The 22,077-nt window shown below is 44.8% G+C and overlaps 1 protein-coding gene across 1 annotated transcript in view; it reads right to left on the reverse strand.

The window, feature by feature from the left end:
* Positions 1-21,134, reverse strand: part of LOC142312345 (uncharacterized) — a 180,173-nt gene extending 159,039 nt beyond the window's left edge. Inside the window, 4 exon segments of the mRNA XM_075351282.1 lie at positions 313-1,570; positions 20,533-20,623; positions 20,821-20,918; positions 21,002-21,134. Coding sequence (XP_075207397.1) covers positions 313-1,570; positions 20,533-20,623; positions 20,821-20,918; positions 21,002-21,134 — 1,580 coding nt within the window.
* Positions 21,135-22,077: the final 943 nt, after the last annotated feature.

The following is a 22,077-nucleotide window of genomic DNA, read 5'->3' on the forward strand; positions in this document are numbered from 1 at the left end:
GCCCAATACGATAATAGTAGGACAAAATGTAACAAGAAAGGAGCTCCTTGTGAAGAGCCCCTATGCGCAGGTTTATGTTATGCACCACTTGTGAAAAACTTCACTGAAAAGTCAATGTAAAATATTGGATCACAGATAAAGTATTTTAATTTTATTTACTTTTTATATAACACTAACATATTCCGCAGAGCTTTACATACATCAGCAAGTATTATATTATTCAACTTTCTATGACGTGCATATAGACAGTGTAGGAGAGTTGATCCTACTGGCAGATTCCCTTTAGCAAAGTTTGGTTTATCTACATAACACTTCCCACATTCTGAACATGAGAAAGTCCTCTACCCCGTGTGAATTTTCTGGTGTTTCACAAGATTTGATTTATCTGTATAACATTTTCCACATTCTGAACATGAAAATGGCTTCTCCCCTGTGTGAGTTTTCTGGTGTCTAACAAAATGCGATTTCTGGTTAAAATATTTCCCACACTCTGAACATGAAAATGGCTTTTCCCCTGTGTGAGTTCTCTGATGTGTAACAAGATATGATTTATCTGCAAAACATTTCCCACATTCTGGACATGAATATAACTTCTCCCCTCTGTGACTTCGTTGATGTCTAACAAAATGTGATCTATCTATAAAACATTTCCCACATTCTGAACATGAAAAAGGCTTCTCACCTGTGTGAAATTTCTGGTGATCAACAAAATTTGATTTCCTTGAAAAACATTTCCCACATTCTGAACATGAAAATGGCTTTTCTCCTGTGTGAATTACCTGGTGTTTATAAAGATTTGATTTCTCTGCAAAACATTTTCCACATTCTAAACATGAATGTGGCTTTTCCTCTGTGTGAGTTCTCTGATGTGTAACTAGATGTGATTTATGTGCAAAACCTTTCCCACATTGTGAACATGAATACGGCTTTTCCCCAGTGTGAGTTCTCTGATGTGTAACTAGATGTGATTTATGTGCAAAGCACTTCCCACAAACTGAACATGAAAATGGCTTCTCACCTGTGTGAGTTTTCTGATGTTCAACAAGACTTGATTTTTGTGTAAAACATTTCCCACATATTGAACATGGATATGGCTTCTCTCCTGTGTGAACTCCCCAATGTCTAGCAAGACTTGATTTCTCTGTAAAACATTTTCCACATTCTGAACAGGAGTACGGCTTCACCCCTGAGTGAGTTCTGTGATGTGCAAGAAGATGTGCTTTATCTGCAAAACATTTCCCACATTGTGAACATGAAAACGGCTTCTCTCTGGTTTGAATTATCTGCTGTTTCACAAGATTTGATTCATCTGCAAAATATTGCCCATATTCTGAACATGCAAATTGATTTTTATCATCCCTTTTGTGACTTTTATTTTTCTTATTAGCCTGTAATGAATCAGTAGGTGGGACCTGTATCAAATGATCAGATGATAGATCTTTGCCGTGAAAAGATGATGGTATATCTGGAGTAATGATATGTTCTTCAATTGTCTCCTGTTTGATCTCGAGGTCATCTGATTTAAAAAGTGAAGATGTCAGTTGTCCCTCTGATCTACTGTCACAGTCATCTGCCAAGAATAAAACCAATTATTACTTCTGAATAAAATATCCATTAAAATTATATATTTAAAAATGTCTGTATAAAATGTCCATAGTAGATAAATTAATTATAGTACAGAATTTATCATTTCTAACAAAAAAAACAGATCAACGTCTAACAGAAAACCCACAGAGTCCAACCCATTAGAGCATGATATTCATCCCTTTGTTCACCCGGCTTCCAAAATACTGGAATAATAAGCCCCCAAAAATGTTATGTAGTGTAATAATATACCAATGAAAACTTCTCATCCAGAAAAAAAAGGCCCCACATCATCTGTCAATGGAAAAGTTGAGTTTCTGCATTAAAAGTAGGTCATTGGCTTTTGAAAGGCAAATTGGCTTTCATAAACCAATCCAGCAAAATCTCTCTCCCAAAGTCAAATGTCTCCCCCTTTCTGAGCTTTGCAGTTAGTGTTCCCATGTTTGGCATTGATGTGTTGAGAGTAACTCAGTTACTTTATGGTGCGTGCGTCACAATGTGACTGTAAAAATAGCAAGGGACAGGAGGCTCCTATACTCTCCCTCATTCTAGGAGACCATGGGCTATCCCTAATCTCTGGATTACCCCTGATAATGGAGATCCAAAGTCCCAGGCCTTACTATTCTCCTGAGTAGAACTAAATGTTGTGATGGCAAAAGAGATAAAAACAGACAGGGAAAACAAAAAACTCAGCACACTTCACACTCACAGAAGCAAACTTTAAAAGGGAACCTGTCAGGTCATAAAAGCTTTATAACCGACAAGCAGGAGCATATGTGAGCTAGTAACCCCTTCCTATCCATCCCTATGTTGTAATAATGTGCAATATGGAAGTAATAAAATAACGTTTTATTACTTACATATTCCCTATGTAAATGAGCAGGTATCTATCCCCATGGGCATTGCATCGCCCTGTGGGCGTTTGAATGCTTTCCATAGTATCACGCCCCTGTGGGCGTGATACCATGGATTTACATGAGCGACATCACCGTCAACTCCTTCAGAATCTCGCGCGTGCGCACTTACCATTCTCGACGCCTTCTCATCCTGGTCTTTGCTTGCCGGGTTCAGACGCGCACTGCGCATGACCGGAACCGATGGAGTCTTTTGAGCATGTGCAGTGCGCGTCTGAAGCCGACAAGCAAACACCAAGATGAGGCGAGAATGGTAAGCGCGCACGTGCGGGATTCTGAAGGAGCAGACATGACGTCACTAATGTAAATCCATGGTATCACGCTCACAGGGGCGTGATACCATGGAAAGCATGCAAACGCCCACAGGGCGATGCGACGCCCATGGGGCTAGAGACCTCCTCCTTTACATAGGGAATATGTAAGTAATAAAAGGTTATTTTATTACACATTTTTACAAACACAGGGATGGTTAGGAAGGGGTTACTAGCTCACACATGCTCCTGCTTGTAGGTTAGAATGCTTTTTTGACCTGACAGGTTCCTTTTAAGAAACTAAGATGAAAAGCAAGAGAAGGCCGCAGCAAAAAGAGAACAAGGTTTAACACAGTAGCCACTCACAACAAAGAAGTACTACAACCACCAGTAAGTCTGGTGCTTAAACCCCTTCATGACGCTCAGTACATATACAGTACAGATCAAAAGTTTGGACACACCTTCTCATTCAAAGAGTTTTCTTTGTTTTCATGACTATGAATTAACACATGTGGAATGAAAAACTTTACAAGTGTGAAACAACTGAAAATATGTCTTATATTCTAGGTTCTTCAAAGTAGCCACCTTTTGCTTTGATTACTGCTTTGCACACTCTTGGCATTCTCTTGATGAGCTTCAAGAAGTAGTCACCGGAAATGGTCTTTCAACAGTCTTGAAGAAGTTCCCAGAGATACTTAGCACTTGTTGGCCCTTTTGCCTTCACTCTGCGGTCCAGCTCACCCCAAACCATCTCAATTGGGTTCAGGTCTGGTGACTGTGGAGGCCAGGTCATCTGGCATAGCACCCTGTCACTCTCCTTCTTAGTCAAATAGACCTTACACAGCCTGGAGGTGTGTTTGGGGTCATTAACCTGTTGAAAAATAAATGATGGTCCAACTAAATGCAAACCGGATGGAAAAGCATGCCGCTGCAAGATGCTGTGGTAGCCATGCTGTTTCAGTATGCCTTCAATTTTGAATAAATCCCCAACAGTGTCACCAGCAAAGCACCCTCACACCACCACACCTCCTCCTCCTCCATGCTTCACGATGGGAACCAGGCATGTAGAGTACATCCGTTCACCTTTTCTGCGTTGCACAAAGACACAGTGGTTGTTTCCAAAGATCTCAAATTTGGACTCATCAGACCAAAGCACAGATTTCCACTGGTCTAATGTCTATACCTTGTGTTCTTTAGCCCAAACAAGTCTCTTCTGCTTGTTGCCGGTCCTTAGCAATGGTTTCCTAGCAACTATTTTACTATGAAGGCCTGCTGCACAAAGTCTCCTCTTAACAGTTGTTCTAAAGATGTGTCTGCTGCTAGAACTATGTGCAGCATTGACCTGGTATCTAATCTGAGCTGCTGTTAACCTGCGATTTCTGAGGCTGGTGACTCTAATAAACTTTTCCTCCACAGCAAAGGTGACTCTTAGGGGCACTTTGCACACTGCGACATCGCAGGTGCGATGTCGGTGGGGTCAAATTGAAAGTGACGCACATCCGGCATCGCATGCGACATCGCAGTGTGTAAAGCCTGGATGATACGATTAACGAGCGCAAAAGCGTCGTAATTGTATCATCGGTACAGCGTCGGCGTAATCCATAATTACGCTGACGCAATCGTCCGATGTTGTTTCTCACTCCTGCGGCAGCACACATCGCTGTGTGTGAAGTCGCAGGAGCGAGGAACATCTCCTACCGGCCTCACTGCGGCTTCCGTAGGATATGCGGAAGGAAGGAGGTGGGCAGGATGTTTACATCCTGCTCATCTCCGCCCCTCCGCTCCGATTGGCCGCCTGCCGTGTGACGTCGCAGTGACGCCGCACGACCCGCCCCCTTAACAAGGAGGCGGGTCGCCGGCCACAGGGACGTCGCACGGCAGGTGAGTGTGTGTGTGAAGCTGGCGTAGCGATAACTTTCGCTATGCCAGCTATCACCACATATCGCTGCTGCGACGGGGGCGGGGACTATCGCACTCGGCATCGCAGCATCGGCCTGCGATGTCGTAGTGTGCAAAGCCCGCCTTAGTCTTCTTTTCCTGGGGCGGTCCTCATGTGAACCAGTTTCTTTGTAGCATTTGATGGTTTTTGCCACTTGCACTTGGGGACACTTTCAAAGTTTTCCCAATTTTTCGGACTGACTGACCTTCATTTCTTAAAGTAATGATGGCCACTTGTTTTTCTTTACTTAGAATTTGTATTATGGCAAGAAAAAAGCAGCTAACATTCTATTCAGTAGGACTATCATGACTATATGACGTCTATTTAGTAATTGTAGTTTCAATATTGTACTGAAAAATTCTTGTGGTATTTATATTACAGAATGGCGCCTTCCTCTATTTTTCCTCCTCCTCTTCTTCTTTCAGTGATAATGAACCACCATGCAGACGCCCCAAGACACCTAATGAGCCAGTGCTCAACTTAGTGATCCCCTATGGACCTCATCCCCCGAAGATTATGAGCCCCAGATGCTGATTTTGTGGCCCAATCAGGAATCCAAGTCAACACTGCCAGCCTCACAGAAATTGACTTTTTCAAAGTATTTTTCTCTGAGAATTTTGTAAATCTCATGGTGGATGAGACACCTTTATACAAAGAACAATTTTTGGCCCAAAACTCCATTTCATTATTTGCTATCTGGAATCCAATAGACGCAGCAGAAATTATGAAGTTTTGGGGTCTTGTTCTTCACATGGGGATATTGAAGAAACCAGAAGTTCTGCAATATTGGAGTTTTGATGTTTTAAATAACACTTCAGGTTTTCACATAGCTATGACCCAGAGATGCTTTGAGGTCTTTTACAAATGTTTGTATTTCAAGGATAATGCACAGTTTCCACCTAGAGATGACCGCAACTATGACCAACTTTTCAAAATCCGGCTGCTTATTCAGCAACAAATTTGGGGAAGTGCACATTCCCCAAAGGGACATCTGCATGGATGAGATGAGTGCCTAGTACATTTCAAGGGGAGGTTGAAATGCCAGCAATACCTGCCCAGTAAGAGGGCAAAGTACAAAATTAAGCTGTACAAGCTACGTGAGAGTACATCAGGGTACAGCCAAAAAAATTAAAATTTTTGAAGGGAGGGATATGCAAATTGAACCCCTTGAATGCCCCCTGTCCTTAGAGTGAGTGGGAAAATTGTATGGAATTTGGTGTACCCATTGCTGGATCAAGGTTACCACCTCTTCATGAATAATTTGAACACCTGCATCCCACCCTTAACCCCTTCATGACCATGGACGGAAAGATCTGTCATGGTGCCCTGGGCCTAAAAAACCAAGGACGGATCTTTCCGTCATGGAGAAATCGCGGCACAGGAGCCCCCGGTGACTGCGATCGGTTAACACAAACCGCAGATTCGGGGAGGAGGGGACCTGTACCTGACCTCAGGAGGGGTGGTGCCTCCTCCCCGGACCTACGGAGGCTGTGATTGGCTGACGAACGCCGCTCAACCAGTCACAGCCACTGTAATGTTCCAGCCATTTAAAGTGACTGAAACATTGAAATCCAGCCCTGACCAGTGCAGCTGTAGCACTGGCCATTGGCTGGAGCTGGGTGACCTCACTGGATCACCCTCCCCCAGCTCCAGTAGCTCTGATTGGAGAGATCGGCCTTGTGACCGATCTCTCCAATCACTATGGACCTGTTGCCGGTGACCGCCCCCATCAGCTTCACTTGTCGGTCCCTGCAGCACGCCAGCGCAGTGAGTGTATACAGTGCAATGGCAGGGCGACAAGCTCAGGTCCCATGCTGTTATGTGACCGGAGCATGGGACCCGGAAGTTGCCGCGCTGCCATTGCACTGTATGAAACCGGCGAAAAGCCTCCCGATCCGCCGCCGCCGCCCTCCACTGCCACAGTGCCACTGCTCCCCCCGATCTTCTGCCCGCCCCCTCACCTCCGTGATGTGCTGCCAGCCCCCTCTTCTCCGTTATGTGCTGCCCGGCCCCTCCCCCTCGTGATCAGCTGCCCGCCCCCTCTCCTCCGTTATATGCTGCGCGCTCCCTCTCCTCCGTTATGTGCTGCCCGGCCCCTCCCCCTCGTGATCGGCTGCCCGCCCTCTTTCCTCCGTTATGTGCTGCTCGTTCCCTCCCCTCCGTGATGTGCTGCCCGCTCCCCCCCACTTCTCACCCCCGTGATCGGCTACCCGCCCCCTCCCCTGTCACCCCCGTGATGTGTGCTCCCTCCCCTGTCACCCCCGTGATCTATGCTCCCTCCCCTGTCACCCCCGTGATCTGTGCTCCCTCCCCTGTCACCCCCGTCATGTGCGCTCCCTGACCTGTCACCCCCGTGATGTGCGCTCCCTCACCTGTCACCCCTGTGATGTGCACTCCCTCACCTGTCACCCCCGTGATGTGCGCTCCCTCCCGTCACCCCCATGATGTGTGCTCCCTCCCCTGTAACCCCCGTGATCTGTGCTCCCTCACCTGTCACCCCCGTGATCTGCTGTCCGCTCTCCTTCCACCTCTCACCCCCGTGATCTGTGCTGCGCTCCCTCTCCCACCTCTTACCCTCCCCGATCTGCTGCCTCCTTCATCTCCTGTGATCCTGCTGCCTAGATCCATCCTGTAGGGTAACTATCCCCAATCTCACCTCCCACTCCCCTTCCCCTTCCCCCCATCCTCTGCCGCTCCTGCATCCACTGCGCCCTCTTCCATCCGTCCCCACCCTATCCCAGCCGCCGCCGTCTCACATTCACAGATGCTCCCTTTATATGCCGCTGCCCCTCCATCTGCTGCCGCCCCCATCTGCTGCTCCCCCCCCCATCTGCCGCTGTTTTGATCCATCCTGTAAGTATTGTTCGTGGCTCTTTTCTAACTATCCCCAATCGCATCTCCCACTCCCACTCCCCCCCTTCCTCCCCCACCTGCTTGCCGCTGATCAGCTACGTGATTGGCTGATCAGGTACGTAATTGTTGCTCTAGTTTTTGCTTTTTTTTGTACACTCCAAATAAAAAAACAAAACAAAACAAAACTTGAACAATTAGGTACCTGATCAGCAATCGTCCTGCAGTCATACTCGACTTTGGACAGGACTTCTTTTTTCCATCCCACCTAGTCCCCCCCCTTTTTTTACCCTTGTGAAAAAAAGCTACCTGGTTGAAGTAACAATTTTGTGGTAAAATCAATTTTTTTATTTTCACGGCTCAACAGTAGTTTCTTAAGACATATGGGGTATTAGCGTACTCAGGAATAATTGCACAACAAATTGTATATTGCAATTTTTCCTGTTACCCTTGTGAAAATAAAAAATCTGGGGCTAAACAACATTTTTGTGGTAAGATTTTCATTTTCACGACTCAATGGTATAATATTCTGTGACGCACCTAGGGGTTCAAGGTGCTCAAAAACTAGCTAGATAAATTCCTTGAGCGATCTAGTTTCCAAACAGGGGTCACTTGCAGGAGGTTTCTACTGTTTAGGCACATTAGGGCGGGGCTCTCTAAACGTAAAATAGCATGCGCTAATGATTCCAACCAGTTTTCCAAAAGTCAAATGGCGCTCTTTCCTTTCCGAGCCCTGCCATGCACCCAATCATTAGTTTTCAACCACATATGGGGTATCGGCGTACTCAGGAGAAATTGCAAAACAAATTGTATGGTGCATTTTCTCTTGTTACCCTTGTGAAAATACAAAATTTGGGATTAAAACAACATTTTTGTGGGAAAGTTATGATTTTTTCATTTTCTGGGCTCAACGTTGGAAAATTATGTGACGAACCTGGGGGTTCAAGGTGCTCACCACACATCTGGATAAATTCCTTGAGGGGTTTAGTTTCCATAATGGGATCACTTCTGGGCATTTTCCACTGTTTAGGCATATCAGGAACTCTGAAAATGCAACACTGCATGTGCTTTTGATTCCAGACAATTTTGAGCTCCAAAAAGGCAAATGGTGCTACTTCCATTCTGAGCCCGGCTGTGTGACCTAACAGTAGTTTCCCACAACATTTAGGGTATTGGCGTATTCCGTAGAAATTTAGCAATAAATTGTATGGTGCATTTTCTTTTGTTATCCTTGTTCAAATGCAAAATTTGGGGTTAAAGTAACATTTTTGTGGCAAAAAGTAAAATGCTAATATCTTCCTTCCACATTGCTTTAGTTCATGTGAAGCACCTAAAGGGGTAATAAACTTCTTGTATGTGATTTTGAGCGGTTTGAGGGGTGAAGTTTTTAGAATGGTGTCACTTTAAGGTATTTTCTGTCACATAGGCATCTCAAAGTCACTTCAAATGTGATATGAAAACCCCAAAATCACACAAAGGCTCAGATCTGTGGGGTAGCCGGCGCGGCTCAGCGGCGGCCGGTGTGGATCTGTGGGGCAGCTGGCGCGGCTCTGTGGCGTGGCCGGTGTGGATCTGTGGGGCGGCCGGCACGGCTCTGTGGCGCGGTAGGTGTGGATCTGTGGGGCGGTCGGCGCGGCTCTGTGGCACGGCCGGTGTGGATCTGTGGGGCGGCCGGCGCGGTCAGTGTGGATCTGTGGGGCGGCCGGCGCGGCTCTGTGGCGCGGCCGGTGTGGATCTGTGAGGCGGCCGGCGCGGCTCTGTGGCGTGGCCGGTGTGGATCTGTGGGGCGGCCCGGCGAGGTTCTGAATGGCCGCTTGGTGCTGCCCGGAAAGGCTCTGTGCGGTAGCCTGCGCTGCTGTGTGCTGGTGCTCAAGATATCAGTGGTAAGTTCTTCAAATAATGGCGCCCATAGTTGGCGCATGCGCAGATTGAGCTCTCGCTCAAGCTCCCATCTGCGCAAGCGCCGACTGCGGACGCCATTTCCTTGAAGCCCGGACCTCAGACATCTTCAGAATGGTCAGTGCCCGCAGCGAGCACTAGCACACAGCAGCGCCGGCCGCCCCAGCACACAGAACAACAGCACACAGCAGTGCCGGCCACCCCAGCACAGCTCCGCAGTGAGCATCTGGGCCCCCCTCTGCACTGCCCGTAGCATGGACCTGCTCCACCACCGTCGCTGGCTCCTGTGACCACTGCTCCACCACTGCTGCCCCCTACCGGTAAGACACCGGATTATAAAACGGACCCCAGATTTTTAATTTTTTTTACTTTTTTTAGCTCTAAATTTGGGGTGCGTCTTATAATCCGGTGCGTCTAATAAAACGAAAAATACGGTATATTATATAGAATCATTACAAACAGAGTGATCTATTTCAAGTACTTATTTCTGTTAATGTTGATGATTGTGGCTTGCAGCCAATGAAAACCCAAAATTCATTATCTGAAAAAAATTAGAATAATTACCACAAAACACCTGCAAAGGCTTTCTAAGCGTTTACAATGGTCCCTTAGTCTGGTTCAGTAGGCTACAGACTCATGGGAAAGACTGTTGATTTGACAAAAATGTCCAGAAGGCAGTCATTGACACACTCCACAAGGAGGGTAAGCCACAAAAGGTCATTGCTAAAGAAGCTGGCTGTTCAAAGAGTCCTGTATCCAAGAATATTAATGAAAGGTTGAATGGAAGGAAAAAGTGTGGTGGAAAAGGTGCACAAGCAACCAGGATAACCGCAGCTTTGATACGATTCTTAAGAAAAAGGCCATTCAAAAATTTGGGGGAGATTCACAAGGAGTGGACTGCTGCTGGAGTCAGTGCTTCAAGAGCCACCACACACACAGACGTATAAAGGACATGGGCTACAGCTGTTACATTCCTTGTGTCAAGCCACTCATGACCAATAGACAACTCCAGAAGCTTCTTACCTGGGCCAAGGAGAAAAAGAACTGGACTGTTGGTCAGTGGTCCAAGGTGATGTTTTCACATGAAAGTAAATTTTGCAATTCATTTGGAAATCGCGGTCCCAGAGTCTGGAGGAAGAGTGGAGAGGCCACAATCCAAGCTGCTTGAGGTCTAGTGTGAAGTTTCCACAATCAGTGATGGTCTGGGGAGCCATGTCATCTGCTGGTGTAGCTCCACTGTGTTTTATCAAGACCAAAGTCAGCACAGCCATCTACCAGGAAATTTTAGAGCACTTTATGCTTATGCCGACAAGCTTTTTGATTTTCCAGCAGGACTCAACACCTGTCCACACTGGCAGAAGTACAAATACCTGGTTTAATAACCACAGTATAACTGTGCTTGATTGGCCAGCAAACTCGCCTGACCTAAACCCCATATAGAATCTATGGGGTATTGTCAAGAGGGTAATACAGCAATCCCAATTGATAGGTATAGTTAAGAGCATTAAAATAAATCCTTTATTAATTTTTCTAAAAGAGGAATCCACTCCCTCAAAAAAATTCTCAATTCACAAAGCCTTCACCATGTGTAATCCGTGCGTGCCCGTTTCATGCCGCTTTTAGAATATCATGGTGGAAGCCACTAGTTCAAAAACAACTGAATAAACCAACATAATAAACAAACACAATATGTTTATGCCAGATATGGATTTTTGGTCCAATTTGATAGAAAAAACGAAGGCATAAAAACTAAATAAACCTAACAAAAATTCACCATGTTCTTATAATGGTGCTGACAACGGTCAGATATCGCATTATTGGTACATGTTAGGCATATAGCCAAATTGATTCAAAGACAGTGAACACACTAATTCAAAAAACTAAATAAACCAACAACAAAAAAAAAACAAACACAATATGTTTATGCCAGATATGGATTTTTGGTCCAATTTTGATAGAATAAACTAAGGCATAAAAACTAAATATACCCAACAAAGATTCATCATGTTCTTATAAATGGTACTGACAATGGTCAGATATCACTATTAGATAAGCATGTTAGGCATATAGCCGAATTGGTTCAAAAACAAAAAAACATACCAACGTAATAAACAAACACAAATTAATTATGCCAGAGTACGGACATTGGTCCGACTTATTAGAAAAACTAAGGCATAAAAAACTAAATATACCTAACAGAAAATTGCATCACTTGTTATATGATACTGACAGCGGTCAGATACCACACTTATGAACGAAATGTTAGGCATATAGCAGGAATGGTCTCACCAAATCCTTCCACAGATAGGGGGCAGGCAGTCTCTCCTTTTGGATTCCTGGGTTCAGTATGCTGGTCCGGCATTCACTCTCCCTGTCCAATCAGGAGGTCATAAAACAACAAATTACCTGCCACCCCAAACTCCCGTCCTAACAAGGACGGTCCACATCTAATGCAAGGTTGGACCCCTAGGCTGACCCTGTTACCGTCCCGACGCGTTTCGCGTGTCCTTTGACATCTGTGATATGTGAGGGCTGGCAGTGAGGACCTGGTGTATCTCTAATATGTCCCCTGAGGAGTCAATGTGGACGAAATGCGTCGGGACGGTAACAGGGTCAGCCTAGGGGTCCAACCTTGCATTAGATGTGGACCGTCCTTGTTAGGACGGGAGTTTGGGGTGGCAGGTAATTTGTTGTTTTATGACCTCCTGATTGGACAGGGAGAGTGAATGCCGGACCAGCATACTGAACCCAGGAATCCAAAAGGAGAGACTGCCTGCCCCCTATCTGTGGAAGGATTTGGTGAGACCATTCCTGCTATATGCCTAACATTTCGTTCATAAGTGTGGTATCTGACCGCTGTCAGTATCATATAACAAGTGATGCAATTTTCTGTTAGGTATATTTAGTTTTTTATGCCTTAGTTTTTCTAATAAGTCGGACCAATGTCCGTACTCTGGCATAATTAATTTGTGTTTGTTTATTACGTTGGTATGTTTTTTTGTTTTTGAACCAATTCGGCTATATGCCTAACATGCTTATCTAATAGTGATATCTGACCATTGTCAGTACCATTTATAAGAACATGATGAATCTTTGTTGGGTATATTTAGTTTTTATGCCTTAGTTTATTCTATCAAAATTGGACCAAAAATCCATATCTGGCATAAACATATTGTGTTTGTTTTTTTTTGTTGGTTTATTTAGTTTTTTGAATTAGTGTGTTCACTGTCTTTGAATCAATTTGGCTATATGCCTAACATGTACCAATAATGCGATATCTGACCGTTGTCAGCACCATTATAAGAACATGGTGAATTTTTGTTAGGTTTATTTAGTTTTTATGCCTTCGTTTTTTCTATCAAATTGGACCAAAAATCCATATCTGGCATAAACATATTGTGTTTGTTTATTATGTTGGTTTATTCAGTTGTTTTTGAACTAGTGGCTTCCACCATGATATTCTAAAAGCGGCATGAAACGGGCACGCACGGATTACACATGGTGAAGGCTTTGTGAATTGAGAATTTTTTTGAGGTATTGTCAAGAGGAAAATGAGAGACACCAGACCCAACAATGCAGACGAGCTGAAGGCTGCTATCAAAGCAACCTGGGCTTCCATAACACCTCAGCAGTGCCACAGGCTGATCGCCTCCATGCCATATCACATTGATGCAGTAATTCATGCAAAAGGAGCCCGACCAAGTATTGAGGATTTACTGTACAGACTTTTCAGTAGGCGAATATTTCTGAGTTTCATATAATTTTTTCACTTGGTCTTATATAATATTCTAAATTTTCTGAGATGACTTTTGGGTTTTCATTGGCTGTAAGCCAAAATCATCAACATTAATAGAAATAAACACTTGAAATCGCTCATTCTGTTTGCTTCTAATGACTCTCTATAATATATGCGTTTCCCTTTTTGTATTGAATTATTAAAATAAATTACATTTTTGATGATATTCTAATTTATTGAGATGGACTTGTACAAATGTATAAGAATCACTAGGGTATGTTGAAGCATTCCAGAGTTATTACAACATAAAGTGACACTGGTCAGAATTGAAAAAAATTGGTCTGGTCGTGAAGCTGAAAACTGGCTGGGTGTGAAGGAATTCTAAGGAGTTATGGATGTCCTTTTTATACACCCAGTCAATTAGCAGAAGATACTCATCGCAATTGTTGGTTGAGGCTAAATGAAGGACAGTAATACCCTCTCTATCAGAGGAGGATTTGAATGAGGTATTGACCTCCCCACAATATGTTTCTTTCACGCTAGGTATGGGGGAATACCAGGCGAACGGCGAAAAATTGGGTGGTGAAGAGTGAAACCCTGTGTCTAGGGCAGGGGGAAGATGGTGACTCCTAGTAAAACCTGCTGCTGGCCCCTGGCGTCACTAGATAGGGTCAGCCAGGGCCTAGGTATCCTGATTGATGTATAGGTGCGGAACCTAAGATAATAATAATCTTTATTTCTATAGCGCAAAATAATTCAGCAGCGCTTTACAATTCAGATTAGAATTCACAATCATGTGACTGTAAAGGGTGGAGCTCAGCAGAGAATTTCTGGTAAAGGAGCGGTGTATAATCAATTAAACGCCAGGGGGCATGACAAAGTTAAAAAAATAATCTTGCTTGAACGTGAGTGACATGACTCATTCCCAGCAAAAGGTTCGCCGTCATGACAAACACAAGGTATGTACTGCATTCATCTAAGCATATAAACTCTTTGCTTTTAAGGGAAATACATTAATATTATTTTTTTAACCATGTGAGTGATGTACATTTAAAACACATTGAGGGCAGTTTAATATTTCAAAATGGCATAACAGGTTTCCTTTAAGATATTAGACCCATGGTATGTTAAGGGAAGGGTTAAATTTGCCAGACAGTGTAAATGAGCAATGAGAAATGCTGTTTCTTATTTTGTTCTAATATGTAACCTAGTTAGGTTGTATAATCTTCAATAAAATGAGTTTAAAGAAAAAATAAAAATTAAACAAAAAAAAGACAAATAATTGGTGTCGATGTGTTCAGAAAAAAAATCTGATCTATTAAAATATAAATTAAATTAAACCGATTGGTAAACTAAGTAATGAGAAAAAATTGAAACGTCAGAATTAAAACAAGCCCTAATATAATTACATAGATGGTAACATGACAATGAAAAAATTCTATGGCTCTTGAATGGGGGGTGGAAGATGGGGGGATGAAATCACTGGCGTTCACAGGAGATCAGCATAGCTGCTGTAGAGTGGTGCTAAACAGCAGAAGAGATCGGAGTACATTAAGCCTGCTTTACACCTTACGATCCAGCATACGATATCGTATGTGATCGTAACCGCCCCCATCGTATGTGCGGCACGTTCAATTTGTTGAATGTGCCGCACAAACGATTAACTCCCGTCACACGTACTTACCCGTCCATACGACCTCGCTGTGGGCGGCGAACGTCCACTTCCTGGAGTGGAGGGACGATCGGCATCACAGCGACGTCACGCATCAGCCGGCCAATAGAAGCGGAAGGGCAGAGCTGAGCGGGACGTAAACATCCCGCCCACCTCCTTCCTTCCGCATTGCTGGCCGGGAGCCGCAGGAAGCAGGTAATATCTGTTCATCGTTCCCGGGGTGTCACACACTGCGATGTGTGCTACCCCGGGTACGATGAACAATCTGACGTTCAATTCTAGAGAAATGAACGATGTGCGTGCGATGAACGTTTTACTGATCAATCGCAATCGCACGTAGCTGTCACACACTGCAATGTACCTTACGATGCCGGATGTGCGTCGCTTACGACGTGACCCCGCCGACACATTGTAAGATACATTGCAGCGTGTAAAGCAGGCTTCAGCTTTAAGTCCCCTAAGGGGACTAGTAAACACAAGAAAAAATGTAATTTTTTTTTAAAAATATGAAAAAAAAATAAAAAAACAAAAAACACAAAAGTTCAAATCACCCCCTTTTGCCCCACTGAAAATAAAACAATAAAAAAAACTCAAAACATATCCGGCTTCAGAAATGCCTGATCTATCAAAATATTAAATACATTAATCTGAACAGTAAAAGGCGTAATCAAGTCACAAAAATTTAGTTTTTTTTGTTGGTGAAATATTGCAATAAAATGCAATAACACGTGATCAAAACATCGTATTTACCGCAAAATGGTATAATTAAAAATGTCAAAAATAAGCCTTTACACAGCCCCATATCCCCAAAAATGAAAACGTTAGGGGTCTTGGAAAATGGCGACAAAAGTGAGGCTCTTTTTCTTGACAAATTTCTACATTATTTTCACCACTTAAATAAAAGTAAAACTTTACATATTTGGTATGTACGAACTCGTACCGACCTGGGGAATTATGCTACCAGGTCAGTTTTACCATCTAGTTAACATGGTAAATTAAAAACACGAAAAAACATTGTGGAACTGCACTTTTTTTGCAATTTTACCGCACTTGGATTTTTTTTCCAGTTTTCCAGTATAATATGGAGCAGAATGAATAGTGTAAAGTACAAGTCATCCTGCAAAAATCAAGCCCTCCTATGGCTATAGTGATGGAAAAATGAAAAAGTTACGGCTATTGGAAGAAAGGGAGGAAAAAACTAAAAAGTTGAAATCATTTTTGGCCCATTTGATTGCCAGTTCTAAAGGTGCTGTCTGACCGTGAAATCCATTTTTTTAGCTAAATCTGTGCTTTTATCTTTGTTCTTTCTATCTTCCCGAATTTCACTTCATTTCCACCATTCACTTTATTTACATGCTGCTCTTCCTGGTTCAGAAGCTTCCTGTGCTTTTTTTTTTCTAACCTCACTGGCAGTGCATTACTTATTGTTTTCTTTGAAACATTGGTACCTGCTGATTTCAGGTCTTTCTGTAGCTCTCCACAGATGGTGCTTGGATCTTAGACAACGTTTCTGCTAATTCTTTATACTCCTTTGTCTGAAATATTGCAGGGAGAACCTGGTTGTGGCCGCTTTATGGTGAAGTAATGTTTTTACACTTCTGTATTATGGCCCCAACAATGCTCATCCATATGTTTTGCAACAATATGATTTGCAAAGGTCTTGAGACAGCTCACTGGCTTTACTCACCATGAGATGTTTCTTGTGTGGCACCTTGGTAATGAGACACCTAGTTATAGACCATCAATTGAACCAACTGATATTATTTTTCATTAAGTATCAGGACTGTTTTCTAATTACTGGTAGATTTCAGCTGGTGTCATAACTTTCCATGGCTTTTTGTACCTCTCTTCCTGTATACAATAATTTTTCCCTGTGTCATTTCTCATTATTATACATAACTTAAAGGAGTTGTCCGACATTAGCTTACCAAAAAATTTTGAGTTTATCTGTGCTCTATTGTCATATAAATCACCCCTACATTGTTATTTTTTGTTTTCTATCTTTTGTTCCTCTTGAATTATCCCTTTATTCTCTGCAGCTCTTTGTTTACATTCAGCACAAGCAAACTGACCACTTCCTGTGCAAAACCTCAGTCAGAGCTGGCACCGCCCGGCCTCAGTGTCCAGCCTCGCCCCCTGCCCGCCCTCACTGTCCAGCCTTGCCCCCTGCCTGCCCTCTGCCCGCCCCCTGCACACACATTCCCTGTCAGCATTCTGCCCAGCACCTGACCTGTTATCACTCTAGCAATGGAAATAACAGCCCCCCATCGGGCTCTGCACCACACACACACACACACACACACACACACACACACACACACACACGCACTGAACTCTGCACCCCACATCACATCAGGCTCTGCAACCCTCCCCCCACCCACACACACACAAACACACACACACACACAGCGCTCTGTACCGACCCCCCCCCCTCACCATCGTTCTGTACCGACCCATACCCCTATAGGGAAAACATGTGGGCTACATTCACATGACCATTCCGTTTTTGCGGTCCGCAAAAAATGGTCCATTTTTTCACGGATGCATCCGTGTGTCATCCGTGTGCCTTCCGTTTTTTTTGCGGACCGAAAACTGAAGCAGCAAGAAAGATAAATAGATGAGTAGATATAGAGATGAATAGATAGATATAGAGACAGAGATAGAGGGATGAATGAATGAATGAATAGAGGGATAGATAGACAGATAGATAATGGATAGATGAATATATAGATGAGAAAGACATATAATGTCCCACCCCCCTGCATATTCTAAGCTGGCACCCTTTAGTGACTTTCATGTGGCACTAAAGGGTGCTTAGCCTTGTATTTAGCCAAAAAAATAAATAATTAAAAAAAAACCGACATGGGGTCCCCCCTATGTTTTGTAGCCAGCTAGGGTAAAGCAGACGGCTGCAGCCTGCAGACCATAGCTGGCAGCTTTACCTTGGCTGATAATCCAAAACAGAGGGCACCCCACGCTATTTTAAATTAAATAAATAATTTAAAACAAAAAACATGGGGTCCCCCCCAAATTGGATCACCAGCCGAGGTAAAGCAGACAGCTGGGGTCTGGTAATCTCAGACTAGGGAGGTCCACTGTTATTGGACACTCCCCAGCCTAAAAATAGCAGGCTGCAGCCGCCCCAGAAGTGGCGCATCCATTAGATGTGCCAATGCTGGCGCTTTTCCCCAACTCATCCCATTGCCCTGGTGCGGTGGCAAACGGGGTAATATATGGGGTTGATGCCAGATGTGTAATGTCACCTGGCATCAAGCCTTGGGGTTAGTGATGTCACGCGTCTATCAGATACCTGACACCACCAACCCAGTCACTAATAACAAAAAAATAGACAACAAAAAAAGTCTATTTGAAAAAACACTCCCCACATTCCCTCTCTCACCAATTTATTGAAAAGAACAATCAAATCCGGGTCCGGCGTAATCCAATAAGGGGGGACACATGACTATCCATACCATAGACAATGTCCCCCCAGTCAATGAAGAACAGAATGTTCCCCATTGGCTGGGAGAGCAATGCAGTGACCTGAGCTAACATCAATAGGTCAGCCCAGGTCACTGCAGGGGATGACGAGCGCTGCCAGGAGGTTAGATGAGATCATTACCTGATGTGACGATCTCCTGCAGTCCTGCCATCAGCGCTGTCACTGCCTTCTATGCCCGCCGCGTTCTCAGCAGTATCGCCCGTGACGCACCGCTAGTGACGTGAGAACGAAGCGGGCATAGGCGGCAGTGACAGCGGTGACAGGAATGAAGAGGAGATAGTCACCGCAGGTAATGATGTCGTCTAACCTCCTGGCAGCAGCGTTCGTCAGCCCCGCGGCAGCCAGCACTGCAGGGTGAGAATCTGCATGCGGGCAGACACACACTGCAATGAAGGCAGCCGCGGGGCTGGAGCGGGACACAGACTGCACGGGCACTCCTACTATCCTGAGCAGGGGGCCCGGTGCTGGCGGTGACACCATGGGTGGGGAGAGTACGGGGTGCGGGGGATGTGTGGGAGGGTGCAGGGAAGGGGGGGCGGGGACTCCACGCACTGTACAGCCCATCGGGGCGGCAACAAACTGTTCCAGATTTGCATGTCAACATGGTCCTGCCCATGTTGACATGAAATGACCGGAAGCAGCAAAATCGCGGCAGGAGCAGTCACATGACCACTCTGAGCCGGGGGAGAGGGGCTGACAGCAGAGCAGGTAAGTGCTCACTATCTACTTACCTGCCCCAATGTAGCCCAATAGGGTAATAATAAAAAAAGTCAAAATAAGCCGGATAACCCCTTTAATTTATGGACATCTATGGTTTGTTTGCCTATGTGGAGTGAGTGGGTTGTTACTGACCTCTGGTGAGAAATTCATGTCAATAGCACCTTATATTTACTTTGAAAACTGGTGAAGTATACATTACTTAATTTCACCCACTGTATGTGTATACCGTATTTTTCGGACCATGAGATGCACCCTGGTTTTAGAGGAGGAAAATAAAATTTTAAGCAAAAAATGTGGTCATGACACACGTATGGGTCGAGTATCTCCTACTGACACTGTTATGGGGGTAATGTCCCCAAATTCTCTACTAAGGTACCCCTCCCTGGTAATGATCCTCCTGCCTTGTAGATGATCCCCATCCTTGTATATATGTACCCCATCCTGGCATGTATTCCCATCCTGCTATATACCACCATCATGGTATATATTCCCTATAGTAGGATGGGAATATATACCATCGTGCTACATAACGCCATCCTGGTATAAGCCCTTATCCTGCTATATACCTCCATCCATCCTGCTAGATACCCCTATCCATCCTGCTATATACCCCCATCCATGCTAGTATGTGGCCACATCCTGTTATATGGCTTGTATCCTGTGGCACACAAGAAAAATAAACGTTTATGCTCCCCTTTCCTTGCTCCATGCAGCATCGCTCCTCCTCCTGTCAGTGCCGGCAGCAGCACCGCTGGAGTGTGAATCCAGCACCGTTGTCTGCAGCATTGCTTGTCCTCCTGTCTGCCTGTCAGCTGACCTGTGTGGAGACAAGCGGTGCGCATAGGGATGACGTCATCGCTGTGCTCACCGCTCTCTACGCAGATCAGCTGGCCGGCAGACAGGAGGAGATTGCGATGCTGCAGGGATCGTGGTCGGTGAGTATACTTATTCACTGCACCCCGCGCTGATGATGATGCACGGGGTGCAGTTACTATAGCCGCACATGATCACACCAGGCTGTAGTTGCCAGGGGTGATCACGTGGGCCGGCTGTTAATTATGCGCACACACCCCGCCAATCATCCTGCCCACCTGTCAACGCCGGCTTCAGCGCTGAGGGATGATGGGCGGGAGGATGAGCGTGCATATGAAATGAGCGGGCCCATGTGGTCACGGCAGGCGCTGCTACAGCCTGCTCATGCCACCGATGACCTGCTCCACCGCAGCACCCTCATTCCCAGCAGCCATATTCAGACTATAAGACGCACCCTCCACTTTCCCCCAACATTTCGGGGGGGGGGAAAGTGCATCTTATAGTCCGAAAAATACGGTATGTACATGTTTGAAATTTTGTGTATAGATACTGTATATCTATAGATATATCTTTACACTTATAAATCTGGCCAGAGTACACCTCTGATAATGCAGTGACAGCCGGTAATTGAGTAATAGTGGTTTCTACTCACCTGGGTAGTCATATGTAGGAATTTCCACTTTAAACCACTCATCATCCCCCATATATGTATCTGTAGTATTACTATCAATCAAATCTTCCCCCTGAAAGAAATATTGTAAAAGTCACAGAAAGATGGAGATGTCACATCTATGATCAGCTCTAATCCTGCCATCTCCACCGCTCTCATTACACAAGTATAAAACATATAATACTGGAGGATAACACAAGACTGAGCACAAGACCTTCACAGCAGTCTACACATCATAGGGAGATTTCATGGCACCTTCTCTCCATCTACCTGATGATCCTGAGGAACATCGGGATCTTCTTGTTTACAGTCCTGTGGGAGAAGAGGACGGGGACATCTCTCTGGTGTTGTCCTCTTACTGGATAGAACTGGAGGAGACACATACAGGGACTGAATTCATTCCTTACATACAGATAATTATAGGCCGTGTGTATTTAGTCCTGTCTATTACCTGGTGATGTGAAGGGCTGAGGAACCTCGATCTTGACATCCTTGTACAGGTCTTTGTGTTCTTCAAAATACTCCCACTCCTCCATGGAGAAATAGACGGAGACGTCCTGACACCTTATAGGAACCTGACACATACAATGATACAGTCATCCCCCGAACCCTTCCTAGCGTTACTGTAGAATGTCCCAGCAGGCAATGCAATTCTATGGATTCATGAAAATAATAAGAGAGTATTCAGATGCAATCTGTGTGCTGTAAAGTTTCAGCCACTCCAACTAACACTGAAGGTAAAATTTGACAAACTTCCCGAACTGTGATGACAGTCTGATCAAAAACACTGATAAAACCAGGATAGCTTTTTTGGCGTACATCTTTATGACCTCTTATTGTACATTTAAGGCAGGGGTCACGGTAATGTATGGCATCCAAAGGGAGAGAATCCGATGCGATAAGCTAGTGACACTCGGCTCAATCTCTGCTGTGAGCTAGGGCCGAGTGTCGTCTACTGTGCTCCAATTTTCTCACATATGAGAACCAGAGCACAGGTGAGCAAAAATGGACAGATTAATCTCTTCATCTGCTCCATTGTCTGTCTATGCGTATATCCGGAATGACATTCGATGTTTCACACGCACCCATAGACTTGTATGATGCCTAAAGCCTGCTTTACACCTTGCAATTAAGCATACGATATCGTATGCGATGTGACACGCCCCCATCGTATGTGCGGCACGTTCAATTTGTTGAATGTGTCGCACAAACGAATAACCCCCAGTCACACATGCTTATCCTTCCATACGATCTCGCTGTGGGCGGCGAACATCCACTTCATGGAGTGGGAGAGACGTTCGGCGTCACAGCGACGTCACGCGGCAGCCGGCCAATAGAAGCGGAGGGGCGGAGATGAGCAAGACGTAAACATCCCGCCCACCTTCTTCCTTCCGCATTGCCGGCGGGAGCAGCAGGACGTAGGTAAGATCTGTTCATCGTTCCTGGGGTGTCACACACTGCGATGTGTGCTACCCCGGGTATGATGAACAACCTGACGTTCAATTTTTAGGAAATGAACGACGTGCG

Source organism: Anomaloglossus baeobatrachus, chromosome 5 (genome assembly GCF_048569485.1).
Source record: "Anomaloglossus baeobatrachus isolate aAnoBae1 chromosome 5, aAnoBae1.hap1, whole genome shotgun sequence".
Taxonomy (NCBI): domain Eukaryota; kingdom Metazoa; phylum Chordata; class Amphibia; order Anura; family Aromobatidae; genus Anomaloglossus; species Anomaloglossus baeobatrachus.